Genomic DNA, 17,869 nt, shown 5'->3' with positions numbered 1-17,869 from the left:
ACCACCTGATGTATTAATTTTTATCTCCACTGGACAGATATGGCAACATAGGTGCAGAGGCCATGTAACTTGTCCACAGTCATGCAGATTTGAAATAAGGGCTCTTGCCTTTTCCCATTATACCTGCTATGGAAATAGGGTCATGAGGTGTGAGTTCTACTATCTCCCATGAAGAGTCCATCTTTGCAAGGCCCTGCCCAACCTCAGACTAACCACTTGTTAACAAGTTTCAGTGTTTGGGAGAGTTTGTGGAAGGGGTTTGCCTCCAGATTTCTCAAAAGATGAATTGTGCTCCAAAGCTCAGCACAGGTAGCAATAACAAAGTAAAGTCTGCTTAAGTTGCCTTACCAAGCTCAAGCCTCCTGAGTGAACCAGTATCCACACTGCAGTTTCCTTAAAGTGGTAACTGGTTGGAGGAAGAAGCACTTCAAACACTAGTCTCTACCTGCTTGTGTAACCACAAAATGCTCAAGGAGACTCAGACTTTGGAAAAAGAATCAGGCATGACCCCAAAGCCCCATGGACTCACACCCCATCCTGTCCAAGCTGGTCTCACAGCTGAGCACCTGAGAACCCAGTTGGGTTCTAAGATAGTTGCTTTGCCTGCCCAGGGCCCAGGGCTAGCTTGTTCCTCTCCTAAATAATGAATGAGCTCACAGCTGGGGTTTGTAAATAAAGCACACAGGGAGAACCAGTGTTTCCAAAGCTGCTAACTCAGAGGAAGAGAGAAAACACAGAGTTTGAAGTGGTTTGCCAAAGTAAATCTATAAATGCAGGACCACCACCAGAGAAAAACTTACCTTGTTGTCCCAGTTCTTCCTCCTCAACTGTACAACTTCATCACCAGGTAACAGGAGACTCCTCTGGAGTTAATTAGCATAGTCTTGACGCAAGTCTGCAAAATGAAAGAATGCAATGGCTGAAAGAAAGGGTCTCTAGGACAACCAAACTTTCTTTCCTGGGCTGGGGCTGAGAGGACTCCCACAGTGGGGTTACTCCTGCCCCATCCCCACAGTGCAGTGGGAGGGGTACAGCTCCAGGACAGAGCAGCTTTCCACAGGACAACCCAAGTGGACATGGCTAATGGAAAAAAACACTTTTGTCTCCTTCCAGGGACAAGTAGCTTACTTCTATAGTATCGAGTCCCATGAAATATCATTATACTTCCTTGTAATTTGTCCAGCTAGCATTTTTCTATTCTTTGGTTTTCAAGAAGGCTGTGTTTTATCTATTTATTTATTTAAATTTAATTATTTCTTGCATTTTTCTCTTTGCACCCTTTTTATACCATTAAATCTACATTTTGAATGAATGCATAATACTGAATCTGGTGGATTTTGCTTCTCCTGTTGTTTCCAATTTGGCACTAGTATGACTAAGTCTGCAATGAATATATTTGTGTGCATTTATAGACTTTGTTCAGGTTTTTTCTTTAAATTCAATTTCTAGAAATTGAGAAAATTGTTGAAAAAGATAAATATTAAAATTATTATGCAAATAATAAAATAACATTGTAGAAAATTAGAAAATGCATATATACAAATAAAAATACTCTAAATTGTCCTACCTAGACAGAATTAGGAAAATAATTATCAAGTAAATAATTTGGAATGCAAACTAATCTAAGAAATATAAATTTTAGAAAGTACAAAAAGCAAAATGAACTAGTTTAAATTACAAAATAAAATATAATAAATCATCAAATTAGGAATACAGTTAACAATAAAAATTTTAAATGTATGAATTTTAAATACATGAAAAATTTATGCATATGTTCCCACCACTGTTTTATTTAATAAAATAGTAAAATAAAATGGTTCACTTAATTTAGACAATAAATGAATTTAAAATAATTAGCAAAGTAAGATAAGTAGATAATTGCTAATTACCTGAAGTACTATGACATAGTGTATTTCTAATTATAATATTCATGAAAGAGAGAAGGACAACGGCACCAGAGTAGGAGGGAGCAGATTCTGCTCTTTCCTGCACACAGGAGAAAATCCTGGCCAATCTACGGAGTAGAGGAGCAAGCAGCCAACATACCTCAGCATATGTAAAAATAGGGGACCAAGGATTGTGGTGGAACCGAAAAACCAGATGGTGAGAAGAGTGCTGCAACATGGTAGGATCCCAGGGACCAGCGTGGGGTCCAGGGGTGCTGCAGCCCCAGCCTCAGCACCCACTGCCGGGTTTGCCACAGAGTCCTTGGGAAAGAGCCAGGGCAACTGCTCCCTCCCCAGCCAAACAAGGTCTGAGTGGCACTGGGAGGAACCCAGTTGCTAGCAAACACACAAGGGCTATGAGCACCCTTGGAGTCTGTGGACACTGGTGGGGCTGGGTCGCACAATGGGCCCTGACCACCACTGTCACTGGTCTGGCTGGAGAGTTGGGCTGTGGGAGAAGCCAGACCACTGTATGGAGCGGCAGGCTTGAGTAGGAGGAATTTCTCAAGAGGAAGGAGTGAAAAGACAGACACTGTTTGGGGAATTCTACTAGAGCAATTACTCCAGCCTCCCTGCCACCCAGCCAGGCAGTGATCCCCAGGTTGTGCGGAAGATTGTGCTTGTGTGGAAGACCCTGTGCACCCCCATAGCACTGGGAAGGGTGAGGCAGTCTGGCTGAGGGCGCATGTGTGCGGGAGTGCATCCCCACACCCCAGCCCACAGCAGTAACCCTGGAGAATGGCCTGGTTCCCACAACCAGGCCGAAGGGGCAAGGAGCCAGGTTAGCCCCACTGACTGAGTGCATATCTCAGATCTGGAAGGAAGAAAAGCCATACCAATCACCCTTCAGCCTGCTGCAGCCAGCAAGACCAGAAAAACTGGTTTGGCCACTTTGAAACCAAGAGGCTTTTAATTTTATTCTATTTTTTTTAACAATTCTTAATTTTAAAATTTTTATTATTTTTATTCTCTTTCAATTTCTTTTTCCTCTCTTTCCTGCTTTCTTGTATTATTCCTTCCTCCTTTCTTTCCTCCAATTTTATCCCTTCTTCCTTCCTTTGTCTGCCTTTTTTATTTTTTTAAATACCTACAAGTGAGACAAAAACCTGGAACTGTGAAAAGACCAGAGTTGAGCCCAAAGAAAGGGCATCACAACAGTTGGGACAGTGAGACAAATTTCACTCTGCTATTACAGAGAACCTGCAAGTTATTGCATATAAGTATTATTATTTTTTCATTATTCTTACATTTTTTTCTTCATAGTATTTTTGTATTCCTCTTTTTTTCTGTATAGTCTGCTTTGCTAGGTTGGCTATATTGTATCACCTGACAGGTTTCCCCTGATATCTCTTTCATGGCGCATTGCTAATTTACTGTCCTTCACCTCACCTGTGTCCTGTTACCACTCTACTCAAGGTTCTATACTCCCTATTCTTGTTATCCAGATCACAGAGATTCTGCTACATGACTGTTGCTTCATTATTATTGTAAATAATAGCTGTTCCATACAATTGTAAATACTACACAACACTCCTTCCAGATCTTAGCTCATTTCAAAGTTTCCTGAACTCTATTACCATAGTGGTTAACTCTATTCTCTCACACACTACACCTATTTACTATCTTTTACTCTCACCTTACCTCAGAATCTGACCTCCCACAACCTCACTGATTTATAGATCCAACTCACAATCCTTCCTTTCCCAACAAGAGTCTTACCTTCTTTCCATCCTTTCTAAAAATCAGCTAGCTAGGTGGAAGACCACAGTTAACACTATACATAGCCAAAGGATCTCCTATCTCTTCTCTACCAGCTGCTACTGTAAATATCATAGAATACTCTCTTGCTGTCTTAAACCATTTTGCCTTCCCCCTCCAACTGATCACAAAAAGGAGTAGGTGGAAGCAATGAACAGCAGGATACTGACTGGAAGAGGAAATCCAACAACAAAGGAACCACTAACAGATAACAACAGAAGAAGGTGAAGGACAGAGTAGAAACCACACAAACATCAATCCAGGACCTATCTGGAAATACAACTAAACAGTGGAGACAGTATCCAGTACAAACACTTGGACAAGAGCAAGAGACAATCCTCAAAACCTTATACACACAGAAAAAACAGCTTCAACACCACCTGCCCTCAGCAGCACAACAAAATACAAGAGGTGGTGGACAAAGTGACCCTCATTTAACCAGCTGGTGGGAAGGAACCACCAAAGAAAGACCCAACAACAATCAAAACCCAAAGACAAACACAGAGCCAACTTAAATGACAGCCCAAGACCAGTGAGCTCGGGAGATCAAGGGAACTGCACCACTGAAACTCACTGGTATTCTACCACATAAGTTCACACCATACATCCAGGGAACCAGAACAGATTAATTGAAGAAGCTGAGGCTAACAAGAAGAGTCTCACAAACAATGAGAAGACAAAGAAGCAATCCCCAAAGGAAAGGAGGAAGCCTCAGAAAGAATGCTAAATGAAACAAGGCAACTCAACTATCAGATATTGAATTCAAAGCAATGATTGTCAGGAAGCTCAATGAGCTCACAATGAGCTACCAGAAACTACAGGGAACCTACAACAAACTCACTGCAAACTATATCAACATGAAAAAGGAAATAGAAACTATCAACAAGGGCCAAGAGGAAATGAAGAATACAATTTCTGAACTAAAGAACACAGTGAAAGGAATCAAAACCAGGATTGATGAAGGAGAAGATTGGATCAGCAAATTGGAGGACAAAGTAGAAAAAAACACCCAGAAAGAGCAAGAAAGGGAAAAGAAGCTCAGAAAGAATGAAGAGGGATTCAGAGAAATGCAAGACAATATGAAACATAATAATATCCATATAATGGAGATACCAGAAGAAGAAGAGCAAGGGATAGAAAACCTGTTTGAAAAAGTAACAACAGAAAATCTCCCTAATGTGATGAGGGAAAAAGTCACAAAAATCCAGGAAACACAGAGTTCCAATCAAGAGGAACCCAAAGAGGGCCACTTCAAGACATACCATAATTAAAATGGTAAAATACCGAGACAAAGAGAGAATCTTAAAAGCAGCAAGGTAAAAAAGGAAGTAACATACAAGGGAGCCCCAATAAGTCTAGCATCTGAATTCTCAATGGAAACACTCCAAGCCAGAAGAGAATGGCCAGAAATATTCCAAGTAATGAGATCCAGAGGTCTACCACCAAGGCTACTTTACCCAGCAAGGCTCTCAATCAAGATAGAAGGCCAAATAAGAAGCTTCCCACACAAAAGAAATCTAAAATACACCTCTACCAAACCAGCTCTGCCAGACATGCTAAAGGGACTGCGTTAAGAAAAGGAAGGAAAAAGAGAGAGAGAGAGAGAGAAACACAGGTACAGAAATGGCAATGAATAAGTACCTATCAGTAATAACCTTAACTGTAAATGGATTAAATGCTCTAAGCAAAAGACATAGAATAGCTGAATGGATAAGAAAGCATGACCTACACATATGTTCCCTACAAAAGACCCACCTAAGGACAAAAGATCTACACAGACTAAAAGTGAAGAGCTGGACACAAATTTTTCAAGCAAATGGACAGGGAAAAAAACCGGGTAGCAATACTCATATCACACAAAATAGACTTCAAAAACGGGGCCATAAAAAGAGACCCAGAAGGTCACTTCATAATACTCAAGTGAAGAATCTACCAAGAAGACATAAACATTGTAAATATATATGCACCCAACATAGGAGCACCCAAATACATAAAGAAAATCTTAGAGGACCTCAGGAAAGATATTGATAGCAACACAATTATAGTGTGTGATTTTAACACCCCACTGTCAAAAATGGACAGATCTTCCAAACAAAATATCAACAAAGATATTGTGGCATTGAACAATGCCCTAGAGGAAATAGACTTAACTGATATATATATACAGCCCTTCATCCCAAAGAAGCTAAATACACATTCTTTTCAAATGCACACGGACCATATTCAAAGATAGACCACATGATAGGACACAAAGCAAGCTTCAACAAATTCAAGAAAATTGAAATCATATCAAGCATTTTCTCTGACCACAAGGGATTGAAACTAGAAACAAACCCCAAGGGAAGAAACCCAAAACACTGAAAATCATGGAGACTGAATAGCATGCTATTAAATAATGAATGGGTCAAGAATGAAATTAGAGAAGAAATCAAAAAGTTTCTGGAAACAAAGGAAAATGAACTAACAACAACCCAAAACTTATGGGACACAGCCAAGGCAGTCCTTAAAGGGAAGTTCATAGTGATACAGGCCTACCAAAAAAAGATAAAAACATTTCAAACAAACAACTTAACCCTACATCTACAAGAACTCGAGGAACAACAACAAAGACAGCCCAGAGCAAGTAGAAGGAAGGAAATAACCAACATCAGAGCAGAATTAAATAACATAGAGACTAAAAGTACAATACTAAGGATCAATGAATCCAGGAGCTGGTTCTTTGAAAAGATAAACAAAATTGACAAGCCTTTAAGCAGGCTCATCAAGAAAAAAAGAGAAAGGATCCAGATAAACACAGTCAGAAAAGAAAGAGGAGAGATTACAGCTGACAGCACAGAAATAGACTTCAAAAAAAGGGGCCATAAGGAGAGACACAGAAGGTCACTTCATAATACTCAAGACCTACCTTCTTAAAGGATTGTAAGAAATTACTATGAAGAACTGTATGCCAAGAAAATTGAAAACCTAGGTGAAGTGGACAAATTTCTAGAAAAATATAATCTTCAAAAACTCAATAAAAAAAGCAGAAAGCCTGAACAGACCAATAACAGCAGATGAAATTGAAGCAGTAGTCAAAGAACTCCCGACACACAAAAGTCTGGGTCTGGACAGTTTCACAGGAGAATTCTACAAAGCATTTAAGGAAGAGATAACCTCTATCCTTCACAGACTAGTCCAAAAAATCCAGAATGATGGAAGACTCCCAAACTCTTTTTATGAAGCCAGCATCATCCTAATCCCCAAACCAGATAAAGACACAACAAAGAAAAAAAAAAAAACTTCAGGCCAATATCGCTGATGAAAATAGACACTAAAATCCTCAAGAAAAATATTGGCAAATTGCATCCAGCAATACATTAAAAAGATCATACACCATGTCCAAGTGGGATTCATCCCAGGGATGCAAGGATGGTACAATACTTGCAAATCAATAAAAGTAATACATCACATAAATAAAAGCAAAAACAAAAATCACATAATCATATCAATAGATGCCCAAAAAGCATTTGATAAGGTACAGCACCCATTTATGATAAAAACACTCAGCAAAGTGGGAATAGAGGGAGCATTCTTCAACGTAATAAAGGCTATATATGAGACATCTACAGCCAGCATCATACTCAATGGGCAAAAACTAAAATCTTTTTCACTAAGATCAAGAACAAGACAAGGTTGTCCACTTTCACCACTTTTATTTAATATAGTATTGGAAGTTTTAGCCACAGCGATCAGACAAGAAAGGGAAATAAAAGGTATCCAAATGAAAATGGAGGAAACAAAACTGTCATTGTTTGCAGATGACATGATAGTGTACATAAAAAATCCTGTAGACTCAGTCAAAAAACTGCTCGACCTAATAAGTGAATTTGGCAAAACAGTGGGATACAAAGTCAATATTCAGAAATCAAAGGCATTTTTGTAAACCAACAATAAAACATCAGAAGCAGAAATCAAGAAAAAAATCCTATTTGATATAGCAAAAAGAAAAATAAAATACCTAGGAAAAACTCTAACCAAGGAAGTAAAAGACCTGTATGCAGAAAACTACACAACACTGAAGAAAGGAATGAAGGAAGACAAACAAATGGAAACATATACCATATTCATGGATTGGAAGAATTAACATCATCAAAATGTCCACACTACCCAAAGCAAGTTACAGATTCAATGCAATACCTATTAAAGTACCAATGGCATATTTCACAGACATAGAACAAACACTTCAAAAATTTATATGGAACCATAAACAACCCCGAGTAACTGCTGCACTTTTGAGAAAGAAGAGCAATGTAAAAGGGATCACAATACCTGACACTAAATTATACTACAAGGCCACTGTAATCAAAGCAGTCTGGTACTGGCATAAAACCAGGCACATGGGCCAATGGAACAGAACAGAGAGCCCAGAAATAAACCCACGTCTCTACAGTCAATTAATATTTGACAAAGAAGGCACCAACATAAAATGGAGTAAAAACAGTCTCTTGAACAAATGGTGTTGGGAGAACTGGGCAGCTACATGCAAAAAACTGAAACTCGAGCACCAACTTACACCATCCACAAAAATAAATTCAAGGTGGATAAAAGACTTAAATATAAGCCATATCACTATTAAAGTCCTAGAGGAGAACATATGCAAGAAAATGTCAGATATTTCACGCAGAAACTTTTTTACTGATATGTCCCCCAGAGCAAAGGACATAAAGGAAAGAATAAACAAATGGGATCTCATCATAATAAAAAGCTTCTGCATGGCTAAAGAAAACAGTATTAAAATAAAAAGAGAACCAACTGTATGGGAAAACATATTTGCCAATGATACCTCAAACAAGGGTTTAATCTCCAAAATATATAAATAACTCACATGACTCCACTCTAAGAACAAAAGCAACCCAATTAAAAAATGGGCAAAGGACTTTAACAGACACTTCTCCAAGGAGGACATACAGAGGATCCAGAGACACATGAAAAGATGATCAGTACTGCTAGCTATCAGAGAGATGCAAATGAAAACCACAATTAGGTACCACTTTACACCAGTCAGAATGGCCATCATAAACAAAGCAACAAACAACAAATGTTGGAGAGGTTGTGGAGAAAAGGGGACCCTAGGGCACTGTTGGTCAGATTGTAGACTGGGTACAACCACTATGGAAAACAGCATGAAATTTTCTCTGAAAACTAAAAATGGAACTTCCTTTTGACCCAGCAATTCCACTGTTAGGATTATATCCTACAAACCCTGAAACACCAGTCCAAAAGAACCTGTGCACCCCAATGTTCATAATAGCACCATTTACAATAGCCAAGTGCTAGAAGCAACCTAGGTGCTCATCAGTAAATGAATGGATAAAAAAACTGTGGTACATTTCCACAATGGAATTCTATGCAGCAGAAAGAAAGAAGGAGCTCCTACCCTTTGCAATGGCATGGATGCAACTGGAAAACAACAGGCTAAGTGAAATAAGCCAGGCAGTAAAAGACAAATACCATATGATCTCACCTTTAACAGGAACTTAAACAACAAAACAAAGAAACAAGCAAAATATAACCAAAGACACTGAAACAGAACAGACTGACAGTGTTCAGAGGGGAGAGGGGAGGAATTTCATGGGAATTTCAGGGGAAAAGGGGAAGGGTTTACAAGAACAAGTATAAAGGACACATAGATAAAAACTAGGGGTGGGTGTAAATGGGAGGGAGGAGGGGGGTGCTGGGTAGGTGGGCTTCGATGGGAGTAAAAGAGAAAAATATACTGCAACAACAATTAAAATAAAATTTTAAAAAAGAATATTCATGAAAGTGCATGCTTTAAATTAGAAAATAAATAATATAAAAATTATAAAACACAGGTAATCAAAAATAAGTCAATATTTTAAGGAAGAAAATACATGAGACAATAGATACATTTTAAAATACAGATATGTAAAACCTAATAAAAATTAAAGCAACCCATTTTCACCATCTAGAGGTAAAGTCATGTTGTATAACCTTCCAGACTTTTAATACATGCACAATGTTATGTTATTGCACAGGTATGCAATAATAATTTGGTTATTTTTTTAATGCTCATTTGACTCCAGATATACACAAATTAGTAGTTTCTCAGGTAAGTATAAAACTCAGAGTTTTGTGTTGTCCCTTTTTATTTGCTTTTGTTTTATTTTTTTTCTTCTTCAAAGGAAAGAGCTTGTCTTTGGATTTAGGTTCTGGAGTCAAGGTTTGGTACCTGCAGGTGCCCTCCCTGCATAGCCTGAGCTGGAGTGCATGGGTACCTGCTCTGCACCAGGCCTCTGGGTGGCTCCAGCCAGCTATTGCAGACTTCCCTAGTCCACCCACTGCCTCACCTTGGTTCCATTTCCTCATCTGTAAATGGAGAGAATGCTACTGCATGAGTCTTTGTAAAAATTAGACAACAAACAGAGACTGCAGTCTATAATGCCTTAAGCAATTATTGTTATTATTATATCTAGGACCACATGCAAGATTTCTACATGTTAGAAAAATGAAGAAAGTCAGGAAACTATAACAGAAAGAGTGAATATTCTTTGAATACAGGGTAAAATCTCTGGTTTGCAAAAATGTCTGTCTTTTCATGGATTTCTATTGACCTATAACCTGGATCTGAAAACTAGACTAACCCAAATTTGCTCCTCAGGAGAAAAAGAGTAGAAGGGGTGTGTCTGTATGGCTAATCTCTGGACTGCTCATGGAAAACTTTCTTATGCTACAGACTGCCTCCCCAGAATCATTCAGCAAACCAAGTATGTTCCTTATTCTGGAGCCTCACACAGGTGGGAGGATGGACAGGACCCTCGAGACACTTGTCCTGTTCTGGGACAGAAACTGAACCCTTTATTAGGCAAATAAATATCCAGTTTGCCCACATGAGTGGCTTTTCTTCTCATATGGTTTCAGTTTTCTTTTTTAAAAAGGTTTTATTTATTTATTTTTAGATAGAAGGGAAGGGTAGGAGAAAGAGAGGGAGAGAAACATCAATATGTGGTTTCCTCTCAAGTGCCCCCTGCTGAGGACCTGGTCTGCAACCCAGGCATGTGCCCTGTCTGGGAATCAAGCAGGGACCCTTTGGTTCACAGGCCAGTGCACAATCTGCTAAGCCACACCAGCCAGGGCTGGCTTGTATTTTCTTGACCCCTCTCAGTCCCTCACTAACCTATTTCACCATGTCCTCATAGCTATCTCACAAATGGGAGATGCACAGAAGAATTTGAAGAGAAAGCAGGAGTTTCAAATGTGTCAGCTTTAGCTCGGGAGCCCCAGTTTCCTGGAGGGCCTGCCTCAAATACCTGTGTTATTTTTTCTCAGTGCCTAAGGATTAGCCCTGGTCCCCTAGTCCCAGAGTTAAGAAGGATAGGCAGAGGCCCCAGATCCTATCTCTTCCTGGACTGAGAACATGGAGTCCAACCAGATGAGTCCCTTGGCAGAGACCCTTTGGCCTGGGCTAACCCACCCTCTGAAGGCTCCTCCAGGGTTCTCTGCCAGCTTTTCTAGGAAAGAGGTGAGTTTCTGGGCCATAACTCTGTTTCTCTCTGAGGGCCAGGCTCACAGTGGAGTAGAGGGTAGAGTAGAGGTATGAGTCAGGTGGAGCTAGTCCAAGATAGTAGAGTCAGCAAACCAGGGGCATAAGAGTAGGGAGGGTCCTGAGGCCACATAATAGTATTATCTAATTTACAAGTGGCACAATACATCTAAGATCATACAGAAATCTGTTGGCCGAACTAGACAGGTCTGACCAGAAGTAAGTCTTCACTCTTATACCATACTTTTCTTCCTCTCAAAGTAGGAGAGAATATACCCTGCTCTGAAGTAGCATCAGCAGCCACTGGAACTCTGCCCAGTTGAGGAAGCCCTGTGCCCACATCTATGACCTGTGATAGTCTTTTCCAGTGCTATGATCCCACTTGTCCTCCACACCCAGCATGCAGGTGTGACAGGTGTGATCTGCATGTTAAAAGGATGAGGTAAAAGCAGTTCAGAGCAGCCAAGTAGTGGGAGCAGGACTTGGACTCAGGTTCTGTTGACTCCAAAGCCAGTGCGCTTTCCCACGCTGCCTGTCCCAGACTGTAGGGGGGCTTTGAAAAGTCAAGAGCCACCTATGGCACATTGTTTAATATAAAACTTATACTATATTGATGAAATAATGCAGTTATCTATTGTTAAAGAAATAATTTAATTAGGAATTTGAAAAATTTACTATACTAGTAGTTCTGTGATCACCTTCAGATTAATATGACTTAAAAAAAAGAGCTCGCCTTTAGTTAGGTGTCTTGGCACTGCTGGCAATGGCGTCCTTTTTTTGATGGTACCAAAGTGATGGATCTTCCTTGGAGCTCATAGCAGATGAAATGAGGAATGGGATGGTAAAATGCCTTTACCTTCTGCACACCATTCTACCTGGTGGCAATGTCACAAAAGACCACAAGCAAAATTCTAGAACTCTTTCTGAAAGAGAAAATGACAGAACCTCTCTCCCTAGCAGGTGCATTTTGTTCTGCTACCTCCTCTCCACTCTCAAACTTCTAAAATAAAGTAGCAAGATGAGCAGTTGGTATTTGCCATATCAACTCCACATCCTCAGGAAGGTTCAGCACACATCCTTTTCAAGGAGTTGACCCTACTATCTCCATTCTTGGCTCTGCTATTGTTAACAACCTTCAAAGTGCCCTGCCATTTGGGATGGGGTAGGAGACAGGCTCATAAACAAAGCAGGAGAACCAGATCTTCACCTAAGCCTTTGCAGACTGAAATAAAAGTGTTTTGCTTCTGTTCTTTACGTGGATAAAATGGACCAAATAGATGATTTCTCTATAGTGGGGAAGAAGTGGATCCCAGCCTGGAAGTTGCTTTCTGTTTCTAGAAACCCATTAGGAAAGAATTGAATAAGGGGGGCTTGGGAGCCTGGGACAGGTGATATGACCACCGTGCTGTGAGGGGGCAGGAGACGCTGCCCTTGCTGGGGAGCTTAGGCAGCCAGGCTTATCTAGGCAGAGGCCTGGGATTCTGGCCCAGTTCATGTGGCTGGACATAGAATGCACATGGAGAGGGGGCCGTGGGTGCCTGAACAGCACTGAGGCAGAGGACATATCTGGAAAGAAACATGATTTGGCTTGGTTTGGTGGAGCATCTGAGCAAAGACCTGGTCTTAGGAGTAGAGAGAGAGTCTCAAAGACACAGAGGGGAAAGAAACAAAATGGAAAAGGAGCCAAGGAACAAAACAGAGGCTGAGGAACTGAACTATACAAATCCCTGCTGAGCAGGAGGGACACTTCACATGGAGAAGTTTCCTCCTCACAACCTTCCAACATGGGATCTCCAAACACTTCTAACCCTTCACTGCCAGATTGGTCAGAGGTGGTATTTCTTTGGTTTAATTTGTATTTCTTTTTTTTCCTGTAATATTTTCTTTTTTAAATTTTATTTTAATCATTGTTCAAGTACAGTTTTCTCCCTTTTACTCCCATTCCAGCCCACCAACCCAACCCTCACCACTTCCCTCCCATTGCCACCCTCCCCCTAGTTTTTGTCCATGTGTCCTTTAAATTTCAAGGGAGAATGGGAAGGGTTTACAGGAACAAATTTAATTTGTATTTCTTAATTGTATTTGTAGAAGCATAAGTAGACACAGTCTTTTAAGAGGACAATTTGGTAATATGTGGAAAACAAAAATATTGACTTTTTAGGCCAGTGGTACTTTAGCTGGAAATTTATCTCATGGAGACACAGAATATTCAGAGATGCATGTCTGAAGGTGGTCATGGAAATATGATTTGCTAGGCCAAAGCCTACAACGGAGGTAGGCTCACCAAGTTTGAACCCACTTGTATGGTGGCATCCGCTGCTGGAGGAGTGAATATGCCCCAAGGTGCTGTTAGACATGAAGCAGGTGGAGGCCTGCACAGATGAGACAGCCCCATTCATCATCAGTTAAAAACTATATGAGCATATAGACAGCATGTGAGAAAAACTCATCTGGAAACTTGGTAACTGTGGTTATTCCTAAATGGGAGAGGTAGTTCAGAAACTCTTATTTTATATTTGTGTTTTACATTGTTTGCATTTTTAACCACATGCATATATTATGTTCACATAATACATGTGACCTATATTATACTCACAATGGCAAAGAAAGCTGATATGTATTCGTGGGAAATCAATGTGCCACATGAGGCCCTGAGCTTGCTCCTGCATGACCCTGGGACTCTACATGGGCCACACTTAAGGCAGTGACATATTCTGGCACAAGTGCCACATAAGTGTGACAGTGACTGCAAGAACCTCACCTTCATCATGGTGGGGTGGGGGCATGAAGAGCTTGGATAATAATGTGTTGCCTTGGCTGCTAATAATGTGGGAGAGCTGCTATGTGCTCTAGAAGTCTATCTTCTCCTGAAAGTCCTATCCCCACAAAATCCTGGAAGTCCCACATCTTCTAATGCTTGTACCTCAGGATATTTGGTGATCAACATTTTTTTCCATCCCACAGGAAATATCCTGGCTCTGACAGGACCATGTTGCAGAGGTGGCAGGTACAGTGACCCCCTCAGAGTCCCACTGGGACTGTAAGTCAGAAAATAGTTCAGGCTCCAGTGATGGAAAGAGAAAGCTTGTGAATGAATCAGAAAGGATCTTGTTTTTCTAATTTACCAAAATGTCCCAAATAATCTCCTGAAAAGATCTCAGTGATTGAAGGTGATTCTTGAGCCTTGGAATCAAAGCTATGGAGTGTGTGTGTGCGTGTGCACATGCATGCGTGTGCACGTGCGTGCGTGCTTGTGTGTGTCCATGCATGCTCTGTCCATAAAGGTGTACACCTATGTATCAATGGACATAGCTCAGGAGCATACACCATCCACTTCTTGTCCTGGGGAGATGCACCTGACTCCCAGCCTCGATGAGTTGACTTGAGCCTGGGGTTCTCAGTGAAAAGAAGGAACCCCAAGAGGACCCATCCTAGAGGTTACATGGCAACAAGAAAGTAATTCTTTGTCACTCAGGAGCAGGCTAAAGAAAGAGACCACAGCATGCAGGTTCCATGTCAGAGATGATATGGGACTCTAATGGACTGCTCATTCATTCACCAGTTGCCCATGGTGAAATTTTCCCAAGTGTAGTCGCTTTCTCCATCTGTAACTACATTTTAGGGCCCTAAAAGTGAGTATTATCTCAAAGACAAAGGAAAAAAATTCTAAAGTCTAAGAGGAGGACAGATCAATTAGCCCACTGGTGAGAGCCTCTCCCTCTGTGACTGCAAAGTCCCCTCAACTTATTTTTTAAATCATAATGAGGTCAGCAGTAAGTTTATCCACACAGCATTGATGCTATTATTTTAACCAACTTTAAGTATCACACCCAACAGTTAACACAAAGGAATGCTTTGTCCTTGGCTTCAGGCTGCTGAGCTATACTTCCTTTCAGGCAGGCTCTGCTTCCAGACTATATTTGCTTTCATTCATGTTGGAATGAGCGTGGTCTCCCTGAGCTGACATGGTGAATACATAGGTGCATGGTGAACAATGGCGGTGGCTGCTGCCTGCTCTTACCTGCACAATGAGGGCCTCCTGCAGAGGGCTGGGAGTTTAAACCCCATGGTCCTCAGGGAGATGTCAACTGTGTTTTCTTTATCCTTTTTTTGTTTCTTCTGGTAGAAAAGGGACATCAGCAATTTCGAGTATCTCATGCACCTCAACACCATAGCTGGGAGGACCTACAATGACTACATGCAATACCCAGTATTTCCCTGGGTCCTGGCTGACTACACCTCACAGGTATGGCATTCACATGGGCACTATGCAGGCTTCCTGAAGCATTCTGACTCTGACTCCCAAAGCGTTCTAAATCACCACACAGCCTCTGCTATAAGGTTCAGTCCACCTGGGCACAAGGCTGCTCCATGTCAGCCTCTCACCTTGGGGAAGGCCTGTGAGTCCAGCTGCCTGGGATCCTGTCCAGCCACACCTGTGGGAAGGTGGCCCTACCTGTGAGCTTATCAACATGGGTAGGACAACATCTAACATGTGCCCCAGAGGGCTTCCTGGCTTACTCACTGCATTGAGGGCAAATGACACTCATCGGCTGAGAGTGTTGTGGACTGACATGGTCCTTTACATGAAGTGAGCCACAGAATTTTTCTTAGAATCAACAGTATGTGTGCATTGGGGTGGGGTGTTGTGGGAAGGAAGGACAAAAGTAAGAGAGAGAGACACAGAGACAGAGAACGAATGAACTACTCCACTGTAGACCAACTTCAGCCTGAAGTGGTGGTCTGTGCACTTGGCCCAGTGTCTGGAGTGAGACATGTAGCAACAGGAGAGGCTAATGGCAAGACCAGATAATTCACTTTTTTGGCTTCTTGTCTTGGTCCCCAGCAGGTAGGGGAGGGGTAAAAAGGAGAACTGACACAGTTGGACCAAGGTGGTGTCACACAGGGAAGACCAGACTATGCAGCAGTGTCTCCATCACCTGGCTCTGGCTGTCAGGAGGTGTGTGTGTGTGTGTGTGTGTGTGTGTGTGTGTGTGTGTGTGTAAGGGGAAGAAGGTGTCTGGGTCCTGGTTCAGACCAGTCACACCCAGTCCTGCCTGGTGCTGCTTAGATGACTGACCCTCAGGATTTGGGAAAGGTGGCCTCAGTTTTTTGTAACCTCCCATCCCCACTTAAGGCAGTTAACACAGAACAACTTTTCTCACCAGCCATATGAGGTATTTCTAAAATAAAACTTGCAAATTGCAGTTTTAACTCACATTTTACAAAGTGCTGGCTTACCAGCCTCTTTGGTTTAGCCCCAAATTCTGATCACTTATTGGCATTTAAAAGCCAAGATTCCTCCCCCAAATCTGGATTTCCATTACTTTTTGAAGAATCAGGAGATCTTACAGCTATGAAGCCCCATTCTGCCCTGGCAAAATCAGCCATGGCTGAGTGTGGGTCCCCACATATGGTGGCACCTGGGAGTCTTAGAGAGCCTGCTTCTCTCTTGCCCACACCTAGTTTCTGCAGGTGTGAGGTGGTGACCTCACACCTGCAGACGCTGACCCCTGGGGAACTGCTAGTGATAAGGAAGCAGGTTAAAAACCCCTCCTTCTATACAGACATGCAAACCTGGGGAGCATGTGGTCCCTCTGCTAACACACAGAACATCTTGATAAACTAAAATATTGAGGACACCTGGCCCTAAAAACTCTTCAGGGCACCACTGTTGTGTGTTCCTAAGGGCAGAGGAAGGGGCAACCTTCTATGCCTTCATTTTGCAGTGGGTATCCCAAGAAATGAGGCTGCCCCTCTACATTCCTCCCCAAACAAATGATTTCTCACTTCCTAGAAAACAGTTTGATTCTAAACAGGGACCTTGAACTATTTAAGCAAACTGCTTCAGGAAGGCTGTGTCAAGTACCTCAGAGACAAAAGGAATTCTTTTGAACACAACTTTTCAGTAACTGGTGGTGATGTTCTGATTTGGGTCAACTTGGAACAGGTTCAGTGTGAACTCAATCTTCCCCTCCTCTAATTTTTCATCTCCCTCCTATTAAGTCTTTGTGGATCACTGGTTCCAGGGTCATTAAACCTCAGCAGACCTTCTAATCACCAGAAGGTTCTGACCAAATGATACTAAACCAGTAAAGAAAACCATAAAACTAAAGAGCATGGCTCCTGAAATCTCACTGGGGCACACGAGGGCCTAGGGTAGTTAACTCCAGCTGCACAATCTGCTTTTTAGACATTGAACCTGACAAATCCCAAGACTTTTCGGGACCTTTCAAAGCCCATGGGAGCCCAGACCAAGGAAAGAAAGCTGAAATTTATCCAGAGGTTTAAAGAGGTTGAGAAGACTGAAGGTGGGTAGACTCCAGCTTGATTTTTTTCTGCAATGCTCTTCATCTGAATGCCCTAAAATGATAATTGATAACTATTTAGACCATTACTTAGCCTACAAATAATTACACATCAACAGAGAACTCTTTAATCCCATGGTCTACACCCTGGCTGCATGTAAGAATCACTTAGAGAGCTTTTAAAATATACTGATGATCTGGCTCCATCTCTAGAAATTCTGATTGGAATTAGTCTGTGCTGAAGTGCAACAAGGACTGAGAACTATTGTGCTAACAGCTAATACCTCCATACCTAGGTGCAGGAAATGCAGAGGAAA

General features: G+C 41.5%; 1 protein-coding gene across 3 annotated transcripts in view; it reads left to right on the top strand.

Moving 5' to 3' along the window:
- Positions 1-17,869, top strand: part of WDFY4 (WDFY family member 4) — a 345,693-nt gene that overhangs the window by 275,906 nt on the left and 51,918 nt on the right. For all 3 annotated transcript variants that reach the window (XM_045842001.1, XM_045841998.1, XM_045841999.1), the window contains 3 exons: positions 14,209-14,251; positions 15,371-15,490; positions 17,438-17,555. In XM_045842001.1, the coding sequence (XP_045697957.1) occupies positions 14,209-14,251; positions 15,371-15,490; positions 17,438-17,555 (281 nt within the window). The remainder of the gene's footprint in view (positions 1-14,208; positions 14,252-15,370; positions 15,491-17,437; positions 17,556-17,869) is intronic.

Source organism: Phyllostomus hastatus, unplaced genomic scaffold (genome assembly GCF_019186645.2).
Source record: "Phyllostomus hastatus isolate PE091 unplaced genomic scaffold, TTU_PhHast_1.1 phas_contig_38, whole genome shotgun sequence".
Taxonomy (NCBI): Eukaryota; Metazoa; Chordata; class Mammalia; order Chiroptera; family Phyllostomidae; genus Phyllostomus; species Phyllostomus hastatus.
The sequence above is the reverse complement of the archived record's forward strand: the minus strand, read 5'-3'. Positions and strand labels throughout refer to the sequence as shown.